At 46.4% G+C, this 24,071-nt stretch overlaps 2 protein-coding genes across 2 annotated transcripts; both read left to right on the forward strand.

The window, feature by feature from the left end:
• The first annotated feature begins 341 nt into the window (after positions 1 to 341).
• On the forward strand, positions 342 to 5,758 carry Ccl5 (C-C motif chemokine ligand 5). Its single transcript, XM_041665627.1, has 3 exons — positions 342 to 474; positions 1,643 to 1,754; positions 5,288 to 5,758. Exons 1-3 carry the CDS (start codon positions 399 to 401, stop codon positions 5,373 to 5,375), a joined length of 276 nt encoding a protein of 91 aa, XP_041521561.1. The 5' UTR covers positions 342 to 398; the 3' UTR covers positions 5,376 to 5,758.
• A 4,528-nt stretch (positions 5,759 to 10,286) lies between these two features.
• On the forward strand, positions 10,287 to 22,182 carry Heatr9 (HEAT repeat containing 9). The gene is made up of 15 exons (XM_041664088.1): positions 10,287 to 10,494; positions 11,668 to 11,717; positions 12,964 to 13,145; positions 13,417 to 13,543; positions 13,744 to 13,800; positions 13,978 to 14,034; positions 15,279 to 15,336; positions 16,653 to 16,783; positions 18,128 to 18,310; positions 18,705 to 18,794; positions 18,885 to 19,004; positions 20,621 to 20,694; positions 21,086 to 21,137; positions 21,519 to 21,605; positions 21,817 to 22,182. Exons 1-15 carry the CDS (start codon positions 10,407 to 10,409, stop codon positions 22,180 to 22,182), a joined length of 1,722 nt encoding a protein of 573 aa, XP_041520022.1. The 5' UTR covers positions 10,287 to 10,406.
• Positions 22,183 to 24,071: the final 1,889 nt, after the last annotated feature.

Genomic DNA, 24,071 nt, shown 5'->3' on the forward strand with positions numbered 1-24,071 from the left:
CCCATTTGCCTTAAGGCAGCAGCTCCCTGCTGTCTGGGGAGGACCTGCTTGGAAGGATGATCTGAGGATGCTGCAGAGGAAGGGTGATGTGGGGGATTTTCGCCCCCCCACTGTGCTTGGCCGGAGAGGAAACCGATAGTCATCCCTGGACCGGAGGGCAGTAGAGGCAGACTCATACACTTCTGGAGGAGATTTCAGTTTTCGTTTCCATTCTGTGTATTTCACTTGTGACAGCAGCTAGTGTCTGGTGTCTACTGTGAAAACTCCCCCAACCCGAGGGAGGGGGCACTTCCTCTGCTACCCTGGCATCTATAAAAGGTCTGCCTGAGCTGCAGAGCATCCCTGCAGAGGATCCTGAGACAACGAAGGCATCTCCCACAGCCTCTGCCCTGGGTACCATGAAGATCTCCGCAGTTGCCCTCGCCATCATCCTCACTGCTGCCACCCTCTGTGCTCCTGCATCCGCCTCTCCGTGTAAGTCCAGGGCTCTGACCACCGCCGTTCACACTCTGTCTAGATGCCCACCCCATCCTGCCACCCCAGTCATAGCATGTATGCTGCCTCAGCCCCTCGTCATTCTTATATATTACTGGCAGTGATCTTGTCATCCCTGTTAGGTCTCTAAGCCACATTATGGCAGGACACTTCCCCCACAAAGAACTTGTCTATGTCTCCACAGTCTACACTATGAACTCTGCAGGCACCCCTAAAGTGTGGACTGGTGAGGCAGGGTAGCTCAGGCTGACCTTGGAAAATGACTCACTTATATCTGTCACCAGAATGGTTTCTAAGAAATGTCTAATACTTTTTAAAGTGCCCGAGGTGTGTGAGGTGTGATAGTCTCTTGTTTCATAGATAGAAAAGAAATGGGGCTGAGAGAGAGAGAGAGAGAGAGAGAGAGAGAGAGAGAGAGAGAGAGGAACTAAGTGCCTATACAGGTCAGGCATCATGCAGATTCCTTTACTTGTGCCAACCTGTTTATTACAACTAGGTTTGCAGTGGCTGTTCTTGACTTACGGTGGGAAACAGAGGCCCAGGGAGACAGATTCTTGTCTAAGGGTGCACACTGCTGGAGTGTGGAAACCGGTATCCCAAGCAGCCCTATCTGGCTGGGAAGATAAGCCCCACAGCTCTGCTGCGAGGTGACAACTGTGCCGCTGTGTGACATCTTGAACTGACTGACCACCGAGAGCTTCTCTGCTCAGGGCCCTTCCCTACAGCCCAGCCAGACCCTGGGGTGTGATAGGCGCTTTCAGGCCCCATATGGGATCACAAGCTATAGTCTTCAGATGCTTCCCTAGATTGTGTTCTACACCCCAAAGAAACCAAGCTTGGAATCCACGAGGGGAGCTGAAGAACAAGGCAGAGGGTCCAGAGCAGAGAAGGTGCCCCGCAGGTGATGGGACAGAGGATAATGCACAAGCTTGGCTCAGGGACCACGTAGAGTTTGAACAGATCCTTTCGGGCTGCTGTTGAAATCTCCAGTGTGACAACTGTGTCCTCTGAGCCTCCATTTCTGCCAGGATAGATGACAACAGATGCTGCTTTCGAGATAAATCATGCCGAGGGCCTAGCCAAGTGTCCAGTGCAACTGACCTTTAAGAAAAGGCTCTCCTTCCCCTTCCACTCTTCCTTCCCCCAGATGGCGCGGACACCACTCCCTGCTGCTTCTCCTACCTCTCCCTCACGCTGCCTCGTGCCCATGTCAGAGAGTATTTCTACACCAGCAGCAAGTGCTCCAACTCCGCAGTCGTGTGAGTCTCAGCCCTATGGGTTCCCCTTTGGGGTACAGAAGCCCCGACCACCCCACCCCACCCCTGTCACGACCCTTCTCGGAGAGTGCCCCTTATCATCCCCACCCACTCTTTAGGCTCCTCACCTCCAGCTCAGTCCCCAGCTGTAACATAAAAAGAACTGGACACAGTATCCTTCCGGCACTGCTTCTCAGTCTGCCCAATGCGACCCCTCTGCCAAACCTCTATGTCAAAAATATTTACATTATGACTCATAACAGTAGCAGCATTGCAGTTCTGAAGTAGCAACGGAAATAATCTTACGGTTGGGGTCACTACAGCATGAGGAACTGTATTAAAGGGTTGCAGCATTAGGGAGGTTGAGAACCAGTGCCTTAGAGGATCCTGCCTACCCTGACAGACACAGTTCCTAGGACGCAAACTTTGGTGTGAGCACAAACTGAAACATCCTGGAGAAGATCCACTCCACCATCCCTCTCCAGTTAAGAGCCCAAAGTTTCCATATTTCACACCCAATCCAGCTCAGCTAATCCTCTGAGGAAAGAGGCAGGGTCAAGCACATGTGTCCTATCTCTGTCACATCTATGTACACGCATCTAAACTGTGTGTAGCCCTGACAGGTGTGTGCAAGTCTCTCCGTGTAATGAAGCTCAGATTCTGAGGCGTTTGTCTCAGTGCTGCACAGCAAGTGAGGGATGGAGCCTGTCTCTAGGGCTCCCTCTTCCTGTTGCAAAGCAAAGTCGTTAGTGACAAAAGCGGAAGAGACAGTTAAGATGCTAATGATTCACAGAATGAAGATGGAGAGCTATAGAAACGGCTCAATGGTTAAAAGCACTTGCTGCTCCTGCAGAAGATCCAGGTTCAACTCCCAGCATTCACATGATGGTTCACAATCATCTGCAACTCCAGTTCCAGGGGATCCAATGCCCTCTCTCCTAACCTCCTCAGCCACCAGGCACACATATGGTACACATACAGACATGCAGATGAAATATACACATAAAATAAATCCAAAAATAAAAGAAGAAAATGGGACAATAAAAGATTGAAAAGTGTTAATCCAAGAAATATTTTAAGATATATTTATTTATTTTGTATACAGTGTTCTGCCTGCATGTATGACTGCAAACCAAAAGAAGGCACCAGATCTTGCTACAGATGGTTGTGAGCCACCATGTGGTTGCTGGGAATTGAACTCAGGACCTCTGGAAGAGCAGCCAGTGCTCTTAACTACTGAGCAATCCAAAATGTTTTGTGACCCTGATTCTAAAAGTGTAATATTAATAATTAGTATTACTAAATTTAGCTCTAAAAAATTAGCATTTTTAAAAACCATCCCTTGAGCATCTATTATGAGCAGGCAGAGATGAATAAAACTGTGATCCTTGGCTTTGGAGATTTTATTTAGTAAGAGCTATAAGTGAGACACAGAATGATTAAAGCACCCTATAAAACATTACTAAGAGAGAGAAGGGGGTGTGTTCGGCTTCAGGGGTGAGAGGGGCAGTTCAGAGGTGAGTACTGTAAAATGCTATTCATGGAGAGATTAGGAGAAGTGTGGGGGTGGGGTGTGTCTAAGAACATGTTCACGGGCTTCTCCTTTGGTTTGTAGGGACACGGGAAGAGAGCAGAGCACTCTTGAGTGTCAGAAAACTGGCCAGAGTTAAAATGACCTGGAACAGGGAACGCCTAGAAGAAGGGGGTCTAGAGAAGAGGCTGTTGAAATCACCCACATTGCAGTGTTGTAGGCTGAGTGGTACCTGGAGGCAAGAAGAAACAAGAGTCAGGAGCTTTGAAGGCTGTCAGCCAGGGTAACAGATTTATGGTCAGGACCGAGAGATAAGGGTGGTGCTGAGGTTTCGATGCAGGGATGGAGAGGTGTGCGGGTCTGCAGGTCTGTCACACGCTTTTCTTTTAGACCACCAACCAGCTCCCAAATCAAGACAGAGACTTAGGAATGCTCGGCCTTATCTTACGACTGGTTTCTCTTCATCTACGCTTTGCCTTGGGCTTTTTACCTTTCTTTCCTTCCGGGTAACTTACTTTCACTGCTTCTCCTATCTGACTGGCTGCCGCAGCCTGGCTTCTGGCCCCGGGCGTATCCCTCACTTTCTCCTTTGTTCTCTTCTATCTCTTCTCCCTCAAGCCTAGATATCGCCCCCTCATTTTCTCTCTGCTCGCCAACGCACCTATCATTTCTCTGCCTAGCTATTGGTCATTCAGTTCTTTATTAGAGCAATCAGGTGACTTAGGCAGGCAGGCAAGGTGAAACAAAAGCAACACATCTTTACATAATTGAATAAATGCAGCATAAACAAACGCAACACGCCTTCACATAGTTAACATTCTACAATATTCTGCAGTATAAACAAACGTAACAGTTAAAGTTAACATTTACCTAGTTAAAGCGTGTTCCACAACACAGGTCTAGAGGGCAAACTGTGTAAACAGGAAGAACCCAGGCAAAGTTACAGCAAGACAATCCATGGAAATGTTCGATGGAGTGTAAGCAAAGGGCCGAGGAGAATCCGGGAGCTGCCAACAAAAAGAGGCTAGGCCACATTGTCTTGGTCTAACACAGCAGAGCTGGTCTGCCGGGTTAGAATCCTAGTTATGTCATTTGGTAAACTGGGGCCCCTCAGCCTCTCTGCAGTAGTTCCAAAGAGGATAATTATGGCACTTTGGGGGAGGGGGAGGGGACTAGGTCACAGAGAGAATAATAGTCCCTAGACCATCCCCTGGCACATAATGGGTATAGAGAATGATCAACCTGCTATTGTCGTTATCTAAATGGTCTGGTGGGTGTGTGTTAGAAATGAATGCAATCATCCATCCACTCACTCATTTAATAAATGTACATCAAGCATCAACTATATGCCAGGCCTGGGGCCGGAGCTGGAGGGAAGAGAACTCAAGGGGGCAGTGTCCTTGAGGACACCTGCTCTTATGAGGAAGGTAGAAAGGAAAGTCAGATGAGCAAAGGGCCCCAAAAATGGAGGCGGGAAGGAAAGGAAGAATTACCCAAGATGACTTGTTCTTTGGTATCACATACCACATAAAGGAGGAGGAGGAAATGGAAGCCCAAGAAATTCTGACTGCGGGAGTTGTTATCCTGGTCCTTTGACTCCCCAGCTACAGGCTGAGAGTGACAAGCACTAGCAAGTCCTAGGGCTCCCTCTTCATTTCCTCAACTTGGGTTCTGATTTAAGTACAATCAATACCCAACTTCTTTAAACTCAGCACTCAGCATAAGGCCTAGAGCAAGGGAAAGAGCCAAGAAAAGGCCAATGCTTGGTCTACTCCATGCTGAGTTCTAGATTTGTGTGTGTATGTAGGGAATAATTGTGATTGAAACTCTGCCTGTAGCTGGAAGCCTTTTGTTCCAACAGAAAAAAAATGTCTTCTAAAAGGAAGAAAACCGCCTTGAGCTACAACAAAGCCCTACCCACCTCCCACAACCATTTCCCTATATGCTTTTCAGTCTCCATATACAAAAAGCTGCCCCGTTGTTAACCTCTTCCTCTCTCCTACAGCTTTGTCACCCGTAAGAACCGTCAAGTGTGTGCCAATCCAAAGAAGAAGTGGGTTCAAGAATACATCAACTATTTGGAGATGAAGTAGAATAGAGGGTTTCTAGAGCCTGATCCTGTACCCCTTACCTGTCCTTGCTTGCTGTAGTCCTGACCAGCTTGGGGGTGGCACTCATCAGCCCCCTACTCCCACTCATTCTAGGGATGCCATAGATGCTATCATATCTAAAGATTATAGCAGTATCCTCCCCTAGAGCCTGGGAGGTCTACTGAGGCCCTGCCCATGACAACAGGAAGTCTCCAGACTCTGAGCTTCAGGCTTCTCAGCTTGGTTTGGGGACCAGGAAAGAAGCCTGTGGATCTCTCAAGCAAAGAAGGAAAATGGAGACCCCATACACAAATGTTCATGTCTCAGGCCCTCACAGGCTCTGTGCAGCAAACCCAAGAAATCAGCATTTCATTAAAATTTCTGATACAAGGACCACGCTGGTTTCTGGTTTTCTTTCTTCCTAAGGAAGCCTCTTCGCTACAAGTATTAAGCATGCAGAGATGGAGGCACACACCTGATAACAACATCAAACGTATGACCTTGGCAGTTAGCAAGGCTGGGAGCCAACACCCTCTGGAAATTAAGCATAGATAGGCAAAGCTGGTAAAGTAGCCAGTGACTTACCTACTAGGCTTGGAATCTAAGTATCATGATGTACTACCTATAAGTCTCCAAGGGTTTATGTGGATCCCGGCCACAACGCCTCTCTGCTTCCTCAGGCTTTGACTGACCCATGCCATATCTCCAGTGGGCTACTCTAACACTATTATTGTCCCTAGAAGATGACTTGAGGCCTACATTATTTTAGATAAGGTTTTTGATAACTGTGCCAACTGTACCAGCACGGGGGAGAGGGGGGTAGTTCACCTTTCCCACCCATGTGTCCCTTCAGGTGAACACATATAGGAACAGATGCAGTCACAGTTTAGATAACATTAGTTGAGCACTATGTGCCAAGCATTGGCTCGGACCCTCACATCCATCACCCTCTTTCGTTTTATAACCTTAGGGGTAGGCACTAATAGTAGATCTGTTTACAGATCAAAACTGTTTGCATTTTTAAATTATGTGTGTGAGACAGACAGACAGACAGGGCACTAATATTAGATCTGTTTACAGTACAAAACTGTGTTCATCTTTTTAAGATTTATTGAATTATTTATTGTATGTATGAGTGCTCTATCTGCATGTACGACCTTGTGCCAGAAGAGGGCACCAGACAGATCTCATTATAGATGGTTGTGAGCCACCATGTGGTTGCTGGGGATTAAACTCAGGACCTCTGGAGGAACAGTCAATGCTCTTAACCTCTGAGCCATCTCTCCAGCCTGTAAGGTTTTTTTTTTTAAGAGTAATAAAGATTTATCTTATTTTTATTTGTGTGTATGTGTGATCTATATGAGGTGCCCAAGGAGGCCAGGACAGAGCAGCAGATTCCCTAGAGCTGGAGTTAAGGACAGTTGTGAGCTGCCATGTGGGTTCTGGGGATTGAACCTAGGTCCTCCAGAAGATGGACCAGTGCTCTTAATCACTGAGCCATCTCTCCAGTCCTTTGTTTGTTTGTTTGGTTGGTTTGGTTTGGTTTTTCAAGACAGGGTTTCTCTGTAGCTTTGGAGCCTGTCCTGGAACTAGCTCTGTAGACCAGGCTGGCCTCGAACTTACAGAGATTCTCATGTCTCTGCCTCCCAGGTGCTAGAATTAAAGTCGTGTGCCACCACCACCCATGTTTTCATTTTTAAATTGTGTGAGAGATAGACAGACAGACAGACAGACAGACACACACACACACACACACACACACACACACACACAGGATTGGGGAATGGACATGTGAGTGGGTTTCACCTTCTCCTTTTGTCTTCTCGTGAGGGCCGGGGTCAACTCAGGTAAACAGGCTTGCGCAGCATCTTTAACCCCGGAGCCATGTCATCACCTCAACCCTCAGTAAAACTCATAGGAACATGGAATCTGCCCAAAGCTCCACAAACAAAAGGAAAACAAAGTTAAAAAGTTTCTAAACCCACTAGATCTGATACAAAGACCTCTACGTTTGCCCATGCTCAATTTACAAAATTTTAAACACAAAAATTTACAAATAAGGAGCTGGAGAGATGGCTCAGTGGTTAAGAGCATTGCCTGCTCTTCCAAAGGTCCTGAGTTCAATTCCCAGCAACCACATGGTGGCTCACAACCATCTGTAAAGAGGTCTGGCGCCCTCTTCTGGCCTTCAGGCATACATGCAGACAGACTATTGTATACATAATAAATAAATATTTTAAAAAAATTTACAAATAAATTTTAAAAATTCTCCCCTCTTCTCTGGTATACACATTTTTTTTTCTGAGCCATTCAAAGCTGCATATGCAAAATCACTACACTGCGAAGGGTTTCAGTATCATCTACTAGTGACAAGAACATTTCATATAACCACAGAGTGAAAACACAGGAAACTAACATTGACACTATTTTCTAAAACATAGTCATTAAATATAGATCATCACACCTTCCCACTGTCTCAATAATGCCCTCTTCAGCAATTTCTTTTTTAAAGTAAGACTCTGATTCAGGCCAGGAAGTAGTGGTGCACACCTTTGATCCCAGCACTAGGAAGGCAGAGACAGGTGGATCTATGAGTTTGAGGCCAGCATGGTCTACAGAGAGAGATCCAGAACAGTCAAGGGTTCATAAAGAAACCTTGTCTCACGAGGGGTTGTAGTGAGGGATCTAATTCAGTATATAAGCTATATTTAGTAAAATATCTTTTTAGTATTATTTTTAAAACAAAACAAAACACAGAATCTCACTGTGTAGCCCTGGCTGGCTGGAACTGGCTATGTAAGTCAGGGTAGCCAGGGACTCACAGGAATTCACCTGTGTGTGTGTGTGTGTGTGTGTGTGTGTGTGTGTGTGTGTGTGTGGAGGAGGTTCCTATGTAGCCCTAAGTTGCCTGGAACTCCCGGTGTAGACTAGGATGGCCTGGAATTTAGGGTAATCCCCTCCGTCTTTGGTGCAGAGCTTACATGGCTGACCCATCATGCCCAGCCATTTGTTTATTGAGTAGTATCTCAGTACACAGCCCAGACTGGCCTCGAGCTTTCAGGCTGGGGTAACAAGGGTGTGCTTCATCGCCTGACTGAACATCATTGGCGGGGGGGGGGGGGGGGGGCGGGGATGTCCTTAAGAGCATTGAAATTGCCAAGATGTTTAGCTTATAATTTTGTATTTTGTATATTGAAGCAATTTTGGTAGGAATTCCACTTAAGCGACGTTGTCTTCATCTATGCAGCACATACAAGCTTATCATGTCACTTGACTTCTATTAAGTGTGATGACTCAATTATCCTTATTTTTTAATTTTTTAGATTTGTTTATTCCACTCTATATGTATGAATGTTTTGCAAGCATGCATGCATGTTCACCACATGTGTGCTTGCTGAATTCCCTGTAACTGAGGTGATAGATGGTTGTCAGTCACCACGAGTGTGCTGGAAATTCAATTCAGGTCCTCTGCAAGGGCAACAAGTGCTAACCACTGGGCTACCCACCTCTCTAGCCCTAATGATCCATATTTTTTTTGATGCATAGTGTCATGGTTAATTTTGGTTGTCAAGAAATCAGTCCAGTCTAGCCGTAGTGCCACACACCTTTAATCCCAGCCCTTAGGAGGCAGAGGCAGGTGGATCTCTGTGAGTTCAAGGCCAACCTGGTCTACAAAGCAAGTTCTAGGACAGCCGGAGCTGTTACACAGAGAAACCCTGAATGAGTGTGGAATCAAGCCACTGGCATACCGGGAAGGGATTTCCCTTTTTCTTTTTAAGCATAAATTTAAAAATTATATTTATTTTATGGGTATGAGTGTTTACCTGCATGTCTGTACACCTTGTGTGTTCTTTTTTTTTAATATTTATTTATTTATTATGTATACAATATTCTGTCTGTGCGTATCCCTGCAGGCCAGAAGAGGGCACCAGACCCCATTACAGATGGTTGTGAGCCACCATGTGGTTGCCGGGAACTGAACTCAGGACCTTTGGAAGAGCAGGCAATGCTCTTAACCACTGAGCCATCTCTCCAGCCCCACCTTGTGTGTTCTTATAAACCATCGTAAGTGGCCATGTAGGTGCTGGGAACCAAACCCAGGTCTTCACTAATGATCTTACCTGATGAGCTACCTCTCCAGCCTCTTAATCAGCTTATTAGTAGTAGGAAGATCTACCTTTAATGGGGACAGCACCACAGGGCTAGACCCTGAGCTGAACGAAGAGAATATGATAAGCACAGTGTTCTCACTGTGACTGACAGCCTGCTGCCATAATGGATTGCCACCTGAACCATGAAATAAAATAAACCCTTTCATCCGTAAGTTGCCTCTGTCAGGGCATTTTAACCACAGCAACAGAAAAGAAGACACACGGTAGGCTTCCTGCTGTGTGTTGAACTACTGCACACTAGCACTGTTAGATACCAGGGTGGAGTCAGGTGGGGAAGGAAGCTTGGGGAGGAAAGCCTTCAGAAATGGCATAGCACTGACATGGATTCCAAAGGTCTGAGTCAGGTAGCAAGGGAGGGGAAAGGCCGCAAGGTAGATAGAACAACACTAGCAAACAGAAGAGATATGAACGGCAGCTCCTTACCACATAGCCTTCTACCAGCAAGGAGGGATGTGCGAATAAATGAGGTTTTTCTATCCCTGTCATTTTCCTGAAGTCAGTCCTGTGAACAACTCCTGCCCCTCACATGGCTTGGTGGTTCACAAACACACGCCGGGCCCCATCAAAACCACTGGAGTCGAGCAGACGTATGTGACTTTGCCGCTTTCCTGCTGAGGGAAATGGAGTTCGGCCAGCAGTTCAGTCAGCAGGCCAACAGGGGCCAGCAGTGGGGCTCAACAAGGGAGCCGGGTTCTGTTTCCATAGGCAACCTGGTTGCTCAGCTCTCCGGAGCTTCCCTCTCCAGAAGTCCAGTGTCTCCCTGGTTTCTCTTTGCCAGCGGAAGGAAGGGCCTCGTCAAGCAGCGCCCCACTTTGCTTCACGTCCTTGAATTTTTTGGCTGTCATGCCCTACACCAAAGAGGATGGGCCACGAAAACCAGTCCAATTTCGCTCAAATCCCCAAATCAATGTTCAACTACCCATGGCTGGAATATCGAAACCGGAACAAAAGTGAGGACCAGAAAGGAAGGAATGGAGTCAGGGGCGGGGCCTGATAAAGTAAAGCTAGCTAGCTAGACCCAATCTCAGACCCTGGGTTTAGCAAATCCTTAGGAAAGGCCAGGGCGGCCTCTGAACATGTGACTCCCCAACAGCCCTCACAGTAAATCTCTGTTTCCTCAGACTTATTGGATTATTCAAGTGGCGACAGCTGTGTGTCCCCAGCTTCTCCCATACCTGAGCCTTGCTCCCTGCACCAACTCTCACACCCCAGTTCTTTGCATAAGGTCTTCCCTAAGTCCACTGTTCTTACCCCCGACTTTTCTGGTTAACTTTTTTTTTTTAGTTTTTAATTTTTGAGACAGGGTTTCTCTGTGTAGTCCTGGCAGTCCTAGAACTCGCTCTGTAGACCAGGTTGGCCTCAACCTCCGGGATTTGCCTGTCTCTGGCTCCTGAGTGCTGGGATTAAAGGTGTGCTTACATGCAAGACTTGGTCTGTATCATCTCCTCTAGGAAATATCTGCTTCCCAGCCCCCCAGGGTGCCTCGCAGCCACACCACCTGTGTGTATTTCCATATGAGTTTCCCTTTGGAAATCACTACACACCAGGAGTTTTGCCTCAAATGCTAGACCAGTTCTTCCCAAAATGTCCCAGAATGATCAGATCAAAGCCTGGAGAATCAGCTACTAGGGGAAGGAGTGCCAGAACTCTGGACTTTCACATGCCTTCCAGGCGAGTTTAATGCCCGTTCACACGTGAGAGCAATAGTCCTCACCTTTAACTGACTACAGGATCGTCAGGCGAGCTTGCCCAGAATGCCCAGGCTCTATTACCACAGATAAGACGCAGAGTAGCCTGATACAGGGCCTAGGTATGTTCAACTATCATTCCAATAATTCTGATATGCAGCCAGGGTTGAGGACACTCTGCTAGTGCTGTGTTCCTTAAATGTCAATGACATGGAAGGCTCCAGGGGTCTGGTTGAAATGAAGCTCCTGGCAGCATTTCTGGAAGGCTCACAGGCATAGCACTGACGGGGAAGCGCCACCCTGGGTCTTGGGGAAATACCTAGTGCTAGTATTTACTAACTGTAAAAAAATGAGGACCTCCACAAAGAGCTTGACCCCACGTTTTTAACTCCTGTCTCGTCTGAACCACGCATATCTCCTTTCTGCTCTTGCCAGAATTCAGAAGGGCCATGGCTCCTGTTCATCTGCCCTTGTCCTGTTACAAGGTAAGTAACTTTCGTTACCTTAGGAGCTGTGTCCAAGGGCACCAAACTCCCTCCCAATTCAAGCCAGCTCACAGAACTACTGGCGTTCACCTGGGGGTCTGCCGTTAATGCTGTGTGATCTTGGACAAGTTAATGACCTTCTCGGAGTGAGTCTTCAGAGTCTCCTCATTAATACGTCAACAGTGCCTGCCCTGTAGAGAGTTTCTAATGAGACAAAGTCTGTAAGGCCTGGCCTATGCAGAGTGCTTGCTAAAAGGAATTATTTTGCTAATGTAGCAAGCCTTACTTGAGGTTGCCAGAAAAAAACACAGACTGTACAATCAACTTTAAATATCCCATAAGCAATGCATGGGATTTTTAAAATCATATAAATGTCCTAAATATTCATTACCTGAAATCCAAATTTAAGCTGTCATCCTTTTGAAATTTCTTATTTATGTTTTCTAAATATAGAAGTCAACATTCCAAGATTTGAAGTCATGACAATCACTGGAAAACCCTTAAAATACTATCAGTCACTAAATTGAGAGCTCCTAGCTGGAACCCATTGTTCCCTGTTGTGTAGAGAGATCCGCTGTAAAGATAGAAAAGTTTGAGAGATGTCCGAATCTTGGCCAGATCCTCAGAAAACCACTGGCCTCCACAAACCCCTCTGCTACAGTCAGAACTGTACCCCGCAGTTAAGGGCTTGGGATCTTCCATGCACAAGGTGCTACATGTAGTCTCAGCAACGCACATAGCCAAGCTGTCCCACAGTAAAGACAGTACTTGAAGGAAGCCTGTTTTCTTGAGGCTGATAACTACGTAACATATGATAGGTGCTCTTGTCTGAATAAGCAGTGACCTCCTTGCCCTAGCTTTATACCTCCCCCAGCCCTGGCCTCCTCCCTGCCCACATGACCTTTCAAAGGCTTTGAGATTCTCAAGTAACCAAACCATGAACCCAGATCAAGTTACAGATCCCTTCAAGATCTAGGGTGCTTCTGGGCTTCACAGCTATCTTGGGAGAGGAGCAGAACAAGGAATTAGACTTGTTTTACCAAGAAGACTGAGGTCTTGGGATAGTAAAATAGCTTTTCCAAGTCATCTAAACAGGGGAAATGCTAGCTGTGGCTCCAGCCTAGACTTAAAGTGGTATCTCTCATGTTTCCTTTTCCTCCCTTCCATCTCCTTTCTCTGGCCCCAGCACTCCAGTAATGGCCTAGTAATGGCCTCTGACTGCTCTGCCACTTTCTCTCCCTGCCAGTTGCCAAAGGAGGCATTTCCCCCGAGTCCGGAGTGCTGGAGGGTGCATGCGAGCAGGCCAGACTCAACTCCTGCCTTGCATAGTAAGAAGAATGAGCTCTTCATACACTGGCCCACCCTGGATGATCAACGCAAGGAGCGGGAGTCACAGAAGGTGTTTTGGAGAAGGAGAATGCTCCCAAGGTGTGCTTTGCCCGTGTCCATATTCTTCACACCATACAACTCCTCCAGGAAAGGAGAGGAAGAATCAGGATGGGGTGAGCCAAGAGTGGGACAAATCAGGTCCTAGATAGAAAGGATCTTGGGGTTCTATAAGCGCAGCTCCATCAAGTGAGTATCATTGAATCCTTCTCTGGCCTCTTCTCTTGAGGCTCCGTGGCACAGCTAGGGTCGTGATACACGTAGGAGGGGAGGAAGAAGGGGACCGTGGCTCTCTCTGCAATTTCTCACACAGGTACTTCAAAGACAGTGCCCAAATACAAAACCTTCATGTCTCCATCAGCAAGTTGACTTTAAAACCTAAGTTGGGAACTGGATCGTTAGATCCCACCAAGGACCCCCTGAAGTGCCAAAGATTAAAGGTCAGGACCATGGTAGGATGAGGACTGTGGATGCTCCTTTTCTGTGGATACCTTTACCTTGGGTTCAGACTACCCTTCAGCCCTGAGTCCTCCTTTGCCAAATGGAGGGAAGGGAGAATGGGGATGGGGTTGGCTGGACTGCTTTCAATTTGGAGTTCTGCTTTTTTCTTCCATCGAACTGGCCCTCCTTGGATGAGCAGGAACTCACAAACAGCCTGAAATCTCCAAGAGAGGATGAACAGTGCTATGCGGCCTATGTGAGAAGCAGCAAGGGGGTGGGAGGGCAGCTTCCGGGAGTGGTAACTGAGATAAAAAGGGAAAACCAGCTAAAGGTGGATGGTAGGGGGCGGGGACACCCCAGGTATAAATTTCAGCTGTGTCCAGAAGACAATAACTCTTGAGCTGGTGTCCGAGGTCTTTTTCCTTTCCTACAGGCTTTAGGCCATCTGGGCATCAATAACAAGTTTGTCATAGAAGCGCTGTGGCAGGTGGTGAGTTCTGGGGCTGCATGGAGTTCAGGGGTATGTAGAGGGTGGGAGCATGGGCACATAAGGCTTTCCAGAGTACCAGGAAAAAGTCAGGTTCACCATTGTGTAAAGTCCCCATTTGTGTTTTTGGCCTCTTTAGACTTTAGCTTGAGGACAGTGGGAATCTGAAGATCCTCCTTGTTTATGAAAATACTTTGGACTGAAAAAGCCAGAAAAGAACTGGAGCTGTAGCTTAGTAGCTCATGCCTGTAATCCTAGCACTCAGGAGGTGGAGGCAGGAGAACTGCAAGTTCCATGAGCTTGAGCTACAAGAGTTCAAGACCAGACTGGGTTGCATAGCAAGATCGTCTTAAAACACTAAGGACTGAGGAGGTAGATCAGTAATAAAGCCTTGGCTAGCATATACCAGGCCTTTGAGTTCTATCACCACACTGGGACTGAGTTCATCCTCTGACTTAAAACATCACTCCAGGCTTACATGTGTTAAGCTAAGCATCCTGCTATCATTATTGATAGAGGTCAGTTTTGTGTGTGTGTGTGTGTGTGTGTGTGTGTGTGTGTGTGTGTTTTGCTGGGTTTGTTTTTTTGTTGTTGTTTATTTTATTTTTTTTAAAGATTTATTTATTTATTATATATACAGTGTTCAGCCTCCATGTATGCCTGCAGGCCAGAAGAGGGCACCAAATCTCATTACAGATGGTTGTGAGCCACCACCATGTGGTTGTTGGGAATTGAACTCAGGACCTCCGGAAGAGCAGTCAGTGCTCTTAACCTCTGAGCCATCTCTCCAGCCCTGTTAGTTTATTTTGAGATAGATTTTTACTATGTTGCCCACGTTTTGGAACCCATGGGCAATCCTCCTGCCTCCTGACCCCAACTGTTGGAATTACAGGCATGAGTCACCACACCCAGCCTGAGCCTAATCACTCTTGATAGTCACATCTACAATCTTCCTGAGCTCTCAGAAGAGTTAACAGTATCTCACCAATAGAAGCTCTGAGAATCCAAGTGCTTGCCTAAGCCAAGTGACTATGAGATACCGGTAGCATAGAGGATGGGCACAGAAGCCATCTCCCTGGCTTGCTGCTGCTTCCTGGCACCATCCTGTCAGTGTATTCTGTGTGAGCATCAACAAGCCGCTCTAGTTCTCTGGTTTCTATTCTGTAGAAGTCACACTGAAACAATCCTTAAAGCTTTGACAATCCATCAGTTTATGGTATGCTTTCACTATTTCCTCCTTAAATCAGGCTCAAACTGGTTCAGCAAAGGTGAAGGATGAGGCTTATAGAGCCCTGGCCATCCTAGGTATGTCCTCACCCTTTGTGGGGGTATAAACGCGCAGCCATCCTAGGTATGTCCTCACCCTTTGTGGGGGGTATAAACGCGCAGCCACTTAGGTATGTCCTCACCCTTTGTGGGGGTATAAACGCGCAGCCATCCTAGGTATGTCCTCACCCTTTGTGGGGGTATAAACGCGCAGCCACTTAGGTATGTCCTCACCCTTTGTGGGGGTATAAAGGCGCAGCCACTTAGGTATGTCCTCACCCTTTGTGGGGGTATAAAGGCGCAGCCACTTAGGTATGTCCTCACCCTTTGTGGGGGTATAAACGCGCAGCCATCCTAGGTATGTCCTCACCCTTTGTGGGGGTATAAACGCGCAGCCATCCTAGGTATGTCCTCACCCTTTGTGGGGGTATAAAGGCGCAGCCACTTAGGTATGTCCTCACCCTTTGTGGGGGTATAAAGGCGCAGCCACTTAGGTATGTCCTCACCCTTTGTGGGGGTATAAAGGCGCAGCCACTTAGGTATGTCCTCACCCTTTGTGGGGGTATAAACGCGCAGCCATCCTAGGTATGTCCTCACCCTTTGTGGGGGTATAAACGCGCAGCCACTTAGGTATGTCCTCACCCTTTGTGGGGGGTATAAACGCGCAGCCACTTAGGTATGTCCTCACCCTTTGTGGGGGGTATAAACGCGCAGCCATCCTAGGTATGTCCTCACCCTTTGTGGGGGTATAAACGCGCAGCCATCCTAGGTATGTCCTCACCCTTTGTGGGGGGTATAAAGGCGCAGCCACTTAGGTATGTCCTCACCCTTTGTGGGGGTATAAACGCGCAGCCATCCTAGGTATGTCCTCACCCTTTGTGGGGGGTATAAAGGCGCAGCCATCCTAGGTATGTCCTCACCCTTTGTGGGGGTATAAACGCGCAGCCATCCTAGGTATGTCCTCACCCTTTGTGGGGGGTATAAAGGCGCAGCCATCCTAGGTATGTCCTCACCCTTTGTGGGGGGTATAAACGCGCAGTCACTTAGGTATGTCCTCACCCTTTGTGGGGGTATAAAGGCGCAGCCACTTTCTTCTGTGGCTGTGGCTGAAAGGGAAGGGGGTATGACCTAGCGTTCTGCAGGGGCTGGGAACTACCCTAGGTACTGTTGGGCAGAGAGGACAGGGAAGAGGCTCTACAAGCTGCGTTCACTCTGATACAGTGGGAGCATGGGCAACCCCCTGGAAACCAGTACTTGGACCTCCTGTCTTCAGAGTAAAGTGGAGTTAAATGGGTCCTTACAGAAAAGAATAATCCTTGAGGCCCTGCCCTGACCTGAGCACCCTCCCTATCCAGGTTGCTTTAATAAAGTTGTGATCCAGGCTCTCATCAAACAGTTGAAGGGACAAAATGAGGGACAAAGGAGAGAGACCCTGATGGGGCTACGCGTAGCTCTGAACTCCTGGGCTGCTGTGCCAAACAGTAAGGTAACTGGGAAGAGAATCTGTAAATGGGGCAAAGAAGGTCAAGGCAATTGGTGATTTCAGCTTGGACTTGAGTCCGAAAGAAGGCAGCCTGACTCTTAGATTTAATAGGAGACACTGTCGTTGTGGAGTTCCCTCTGAAGTTGAACAGAAGTATAGGCTGATAAACTCACAGTTAGACGAGCTCTGTAAAGCTGAAAAGAGTAAGGGAGATTCTATAAGAAACCAGAACGTCTGTGCTCTTTAAGTGGGCGCCATCGTTATCATCACCTCTAAAGCAGCCCGTTGAAGCAAAATCTCTGTCAAAAAGTCAAAGACACTAAGGGAGTCCACTGATACAGCTCTCACTTATTGGGGGGTCTCTACTTCAAACAGTGCTTCGTGTAAAAAAGAATCCATTACTCATCCATTTATTCAGCAAATACATATTAAATAGTTACCATGTGCCAGGCACTGTTGGTCCCTTAGGATTATCAAAAAACCAAAAAGGCAAAGCATCCTGCCTTGACTGTGGGACTCACAAAAAAATAAATAATTTAATAATTTAATATGCAGAAGTATATATTTTTGTTAGTGGTACAAATGTGATGGGAGGAGATTGCCAAGTAAGGATGAGGATGGACTGTAATTTAGACATGGTAGACAGAGAAGGTCCAATTGAGCAAGACACGAAGATGCTTTCCAGACACCTAAGAGAGGGTGTTCCAGCAGAAAGACTACCCAGGACAAAGGCAGGGACATGACGGGCATGGTCAAGGATCAGCCAGAAAAGGCAGTGCTGCTGAAATGGAATCAGAAAAGAGAAAGCAACGGGAAATGAAGGTCTAGTCCAAGTCGTTCACAGACTAGAATGTATGTGGCTTCGTGGGCTTAACTACCCGGGCTCTTACTCTGTATAAGGAACTTTCAGAGGTCTTCACCAAAATGTAGTTTTCATTTCAAAACGTTCACTCTAACAGGAGTTTGAGGCCAGCCTGGTCTACAGTGTGAGTCCAGGGCAACACGGAGAAACCCTGTCTCGAAGGGGAAAAAATATATGACTTAGGAAAGAATAGACAGGAAAAAGTAGGGGAAAGAGCGCGAAAATCATGTGATGGCCTGAGGCTTAGTTTAGAGAAAAATGGTCGAAAGCAACATTCTAGAAAACATGAAGCCTGAGCCAGGAACGGCAGCATGTGCCTGACATCCCAGCTCCTATGAGACTGAGACAACAAGGCCCTGGGTTTGGGGTCATCTGTAAAATGAGTTCTTAGCTCAAAAGAGGGAAAAAAATTACATTAAAAGGTGACTGCCCGCTGAAGCCATAGCGCCTCCTGCTGCTCATTTTATATATTGTTTCCCTTTAAGAGACCTAAAGTTGAAAATGAGGAAGAGCTGGTGCCTGTGCTGCAGGAGCTGATAGACAAGTCGCTGAACGAAGTGTCCTTAGAGGCAGCCCTGTGCTTGGGTTTCCTGAGGCCCAAAAACAGCATGGTCCAAGAGTTCTTGCTGCTATGTCTGTGCCAAGGGCCCATGCCTCAGAGGATGAAGGTATGAGAGGCAGGAAGCCAGGATCCCTGGGAAGTGCTTGGCAAACAGTGGCCAGTGTTGACTTGGGTGCAGTATGGTCCCACCATCACATCCCAAAGAAAACAAGTTTCATCTGGGCACACAGCACAGTTCCCTGTGTGTTAATGAATATGTAAATACATGACTGTGGGGATATACGGACAAATAAGTGTACACACATACATATATTTGGTATGAGTGTCCATTTATTTATATGTGCACACACCCACTTGGACTCTTATTCAAAAGGCCGAAAGGCAGAAAGAAGCACCTTCTCCCTATTCCCCATTGAGTTCTAGGCTAGCCCTAAAGTCTGCTTGGCTATCAGCACACCTCTGGGTACACCATATACCCTGCCCCATCCCATCCTTCACAGGCACTTAGGATGCTGGTCAAGATGATGAAAGTTCACTCAGCTGCAGTCACCAGGGCCATTCTGGAACAGCTACACTCTGTCGTCATTGACGTAAGCTCTAGGCTACTTGCCTTAGCACTTACAGAAGAGGGTTGGAAAAGGCACCATCTTTCCTTCACACCTCCCTGTCCCTTTCCTTAGGACCGCTTTGAAGCTACCCAGATGCTCAAGACCATTGGACTGGAAAGGATCCAGGCACAGGGACTGGAGGAGCTCACATTTGACCTGCTCAAGAGGAAGATACACAATGAACCCTTCCTAGTAAGACCATAGTTCTCAGGCCTCAATCTCTCCTCTTTATTCTTTTGAGATGCTGATTTCCCGACCAGCTCCAGACTCTGGTATCACACTGGTTTTACCCTATGCCTCTCATGTAGTCCGTGTTTTTTTTTTTTAAATAAGCCTAGGCTTATTCTTTTTTTTCTTTTTTTTTTGGATTTATTTATTTATTATGTATACAACATTTTGCCTCGATGTATGCCCGCACACCAGAGGAGGACGCCAGATCTCATTACAGATGGTTGTGAGCCACCATGTGGTTGCTGGGAATTAAACTCAGGACCTCTGGAAGAGCAGCCAGTGCTCTTAACCTCTGAGCCAACTCTCCAGCCCGTAGTCCATGTTCTTAATCTACCATTTCTGGTCAAGCAGTTCCTCAGCACAAAAATGCTACCCAAACTGCTTCCTGTTATTCATTTCTTCTTTCTTCCTATGAAAATGCTATTGCTCCTTCCAGACTATTCCAAGCCCAGTGTGGTAGTACATGCTTATAATCCTAGCACTTGGAAAGCAGAAGCAGTCAGGAATTCAAAGGCAGTCAGTCTCAGCCACAGAGCAAGCCTGGGGACCCTGTGGGCAACATGCGACGTGATAAGCAAGGGTGGTCCAAACAGCACCTCCTAGGGGAGCTTTTCCAAACCACCAGACTCAATTTTGCCTTTCTCACATCCATTGCATTTAACTCTACAGAACTGCAACTTGTCCACATCGTTCTAAAATGTAGATTGTCTCGACTCTTCATAAAACTTCCCCGTGGTTTCCAGTGCCCTCAGGATGGCTTACTTTGGGTACCATCTCAAGCCCTACTTACTTAGCTCTTTAGTTTCCTCCCTCTCCAGTGCGAAGGACCAAACCCAGGCCCCTGTGTACAGTAGGCAAATGCTCTGCTACTGAGCTGTGTCTCAGGCCTTGATTCTTTGAAGACTCATTGTAGCTGGCCTGAAACTCACACTCCTCCTCCCTCTGCCTCGGAAGTGCTGAGATTACAGTGTGCACCACCCTACTCGGAGCCTCTCCAGCTTTACTTCCCGTGCCACATGCGGGCTGTGCTTAGGGTGACTAGATCCTGACTGGGCCCTCCTCTACCAGTGTAATTACTGAGTGCAATTCTGAAAAGCCCTGGTCTGACCAACTCAGAAAATCAACTGTCTCCCCACCACCCGCCGTTCTTCAACAAGATGAGGTATCACTTCCTGCCGGAAAACATCCCAGAACCCAAGACTGAATAAGGAAATCCTATGTATGTGTGCACCTTTCAGAGTGCTCTAACTGCCTGTCTGCTTGTCCTTCACCTATTCAGTTGCTCAAGACAGTTTTTGTGGGGCTGGAGAGATGGCTCAGTGGTTAAGAGCATTGCCTGCTCTTCCAAAGGTCCTGAGTTCAATTCCCAGCAACCACATGGTGGCTCACAACCATCTGTAAAGAGGTCTGGCGCCCTCTTCTGGCCTTCAGGAATACACACAAAGACAGAATATTGTATACATAATAAATAAATAAATATTAAAAAAAAAAGACAGTTTTTGTAACAACTAAGTGTGTAGTGAAGGTATATGATGGTACATCCGTGCCTTCCCTCTTCCTGTTGTCCCACTCTGCAGGCAATGAGGCAGGCTGTGTCTGAAACAGCAGAAGTTCTCAAGATGAAGCCTTTAATAATGAAACTGATGGAGGCGTGAGTTGGACTAGATAGGGCCAGAAGGCAACAGCGGGGGTTGGCTGAAAATCTTATCTGTACTTCTGGGCAGGTCATTCTGACTCTAGACTTCTGTCATTAAAAAAAAAAAAAAGGCCAGTAATACCACTTAGGGTTGCAATTAAACTACATTATAACCCCAAGGAAACTTTCAGAATGCCTAGAGTTGTGGTGAGAATCAAACCTTAATCATCATTTTAGTGTTTCATGGTGAACTATAGTATCTGTATCCCAGCTTCTCTGATTTGAGAAACGAGAGGGGAATGAAATTAGCAGCACTCACCATCATGCCCTCTCACTCTGGGCCTGAGACATAAGCAGCCTCCCTCTCCCTTTCCTGTAACTGAACAACATACTCCCTTCTGCACAGGCAACTGATGAGCCCAGATGTCAGTGACCGCCAGGAGGCAATCATCTCTTTGGTAAGCAGTGCTATTTTTTTTTTCCTGAATCCATTTTTGAGGCATCTTGATGATGGTGAGGAAGTAAATGACTTTGCACTTAGTGAAGATAAGAAAGAACTGTGTGGTTTGGGAAGGTTATTTACTTTGGAATTCTAGTTCTATTGAAGATTCAAGCCTTGGAATCAGTAGGGTAAATGATAGATGGATATGAAGGATGTGATTAGGTATTAGAGAAAAAGTCTTGATAAGTGGGAACAAATCCCCAAAGGCCAAGGCAAGGGAAACCAAATCTCTCTGTAGGCCATAGTGTCAACTCAAAGTGAGTAAAATGGGAAAGAGGACGGGGCATCTTACTTTCCTGAAGCTGGCTACTTAGGCAGATTCATTTTCTCTGCCCAGGGTGCCCTGGGGACCCGTAACCCACAGGTGTTCCACTTGCTGCTGGATATGCTGGATGCAGAAGAGACCCAGTCTGTGAAGAAGAGTGTAAGACATTCCTGTCACATAGCCTCCCATTCATTTTACTGTTTGTTCCCAGTCAATGATGGGGCATTGGGGCAAAAGTCCTCAGACACTGTCGCTTGATTTGATCCCTTGGGGTCACAGTAACCATGTCTAGAATCTCCTCTCAGGTTCTACCTCCTTTCCCAGTCCCAGCCCAAAGTGAGCCAGCCTCAAGGTCTTTATTTCCATGCAGATACAAGAGACATTACTTGTTTGGGCCGCAAGCAACCCCTGGATCCAAAAAAAGCTACAGAACAAGGTTTTCTTCGTGTATGATGTACCTAAAACTGGGAAGATAGAGCCTACAAGGTTCCAGAAGGAGCCCGAGGTCATAGATGACTCATGTATCAAAGACTTTCGACGTGCTAAGCTGAGCCCCTTGTTCATAGCAAAGTCCTGCAACAAAGAAGGTGAAAAGCAAGAGGCGCCTGCTTTCTCATTCTATTTCTCCAAACCAAGAAAGCAAAGGCCACAGGCCACAGGGCCTTGGGAGCCAAAAATCAGGGAACAACTCCGGAACTTGGTGAGGCCTCAAAATAGGTTTGCTTTTTGGGCCTAATTCCTAGTCTCTTCAGGATGGTTTCCTGATAACTCTTTTGTTTTCTCTTTCATGAATAAATACTTGTCACTTTAGCTAGCTTTGGAAATACTACGGCTGTTCACTCCACAGACTGCCCTGGAACATCCTCCTTCCCGTGGCTGGGTGTTTTTTCTATGCAGCCATATTTCCTTTCATCAGAGCATAGGAGGAAGGACAGAGCCAAAAGTTCTTTCTCTGTGGCTAGTTTTCCTCTTGTTCTAGCTTCATTCTGCCGCTGTGACAACTACCATTACCAGAAACAACTCAGGAAGAAAGGATTTATTTGGCTTATTCTTCCAGGTCACAGTCCACCACTGAGGGAAGTCAGAGCAGGGATTTAAAGGCGGGAGCTTGAAGGCATGAACACTACCTGCAGGTTTATGCTTAGCTAGCTTTATTCTACCTCCATGGGATGACCCCACTCACAGTGGAACTGGCTCTCCTGTATCAATCTGGAATACAATCCTCCCACAGACAGGCCCACAGTCCAATCAGATCTGTAATGCCTTAAGTGAAGTTTTCTCTTCCCAGGAGACTGAGATTGTATCAAGCTGACAAAAAATAAAAAACAAAAAGTAGGACACTTCCCTAAACCAAGTCCCTTGTTAGTGCCCAGAATCTGGCAACAAAACTAGCGAGCTGCCAAAGAAAATACAGAGAAGATACTGGGAAGTTTGCTTCATTTTCTTACTAACTTTGCCCCAACCTAAATCTAAAATGGTGAGAATTTTAACTTTTAAATTTCATTTAATCATTCACTCATGAGTACCTATATATGTATGTATATGAATCCATACACCACAGCATAACTGGAAAAGTCATTTCTCTCCATATACCTTGTGGGTCCCAGGCATCCAACTCAATTTGTCAGGCTTGACAAAAGTACCCTTAGATGCTGAGCCTTTTTTTAAAAAAAAATCTCGAAATAAAAAAAAAAAAAATGAGACATCTAGCTATGTATCCCACCCAGACTTAGTACTGCTGTTCAGCTTTAGTCAATTTAGCCAATCCAACTCTCTGCTGCCTACCTCATAGTCATTCTCTTTAAAAGACCCCATTAACTTTGTAAAATTGCCTTAGTTTTTTCTCTTATTTCTATTGACATTTGGATTTCCCTTTGTTAACCAAACCTACTCCACCAATCTCAACAAACTACAACTATTATTAAAAGGTTGCAAGGTGTGGTAGTACAAATCCATAATCCCAGCATTTGGGAGGCTAGCAAAAGAATTTGAAGTTTGAGGTCAGCCTGTTCTACACAGTAAGTTGTTTTAAGATTTAACCAAACCCAAGTCTTCTGCAAGGGCAACAAGGCTTTTAACCATTGAGCTGTGTCTATAGCCTTATATAGTGAGTTTAATGCTAGTCTGAGCTATATACAGCCAGAAAAAAAAAAATGGTGAAAGGGAAGAAGGGAGAGAAGAAATGAGGAAGTTGAAGGTAGTGTGGAGTGTGGGACCTTTGGAGAAACACTTGTTTTGTTTTTGGGGACAGGGTTTCTCTGTGTAGCCTTAGCTGTCCTGGAACTCACTCTGCAGGCCAGGTTGGCCTCAAACTCAAAGAGACATGCCTGCTCTATCTGCTGAATGCTGGGATGAAAGGCGAGTGTCACCACAGCTCAGCAGAGAAACACTGATTTTTTTTTTTTTCAAAAGTGCACTACAGTGGTAACAATATAAAGAATAAATGATCAACATCTGAGAGCTCTGGCAAGTGACTAAATCAAAACAGACTTCAGATAAGTAAAGAGATGAGAATGTTTGAAGAAGTGGGGCTTGTAGATACCCTTTATTTACTGTTAGGGGGCATGCAGATTTGTTAGAGGGGTGTGTTACATTTGGAAGTTGTCCTAGAATCAGTTCTATAGA

This window comes from Microtus oregoni, unplaced genomic scaffold, assembly GCF_018167655.1.
Source record: "Microtus oregoni isolate MIOR12 unplaced genomic scaffold, Mior012 000015F_ref0000493, whole genome shotgun sequence".
Taxonomy (NCBI): domain Eukaryota; kingdom Metazoa; phylum Chordata; class Mammalia; order Rodentia; family Cricetidae; genus Microtus; species Microtus oregoni.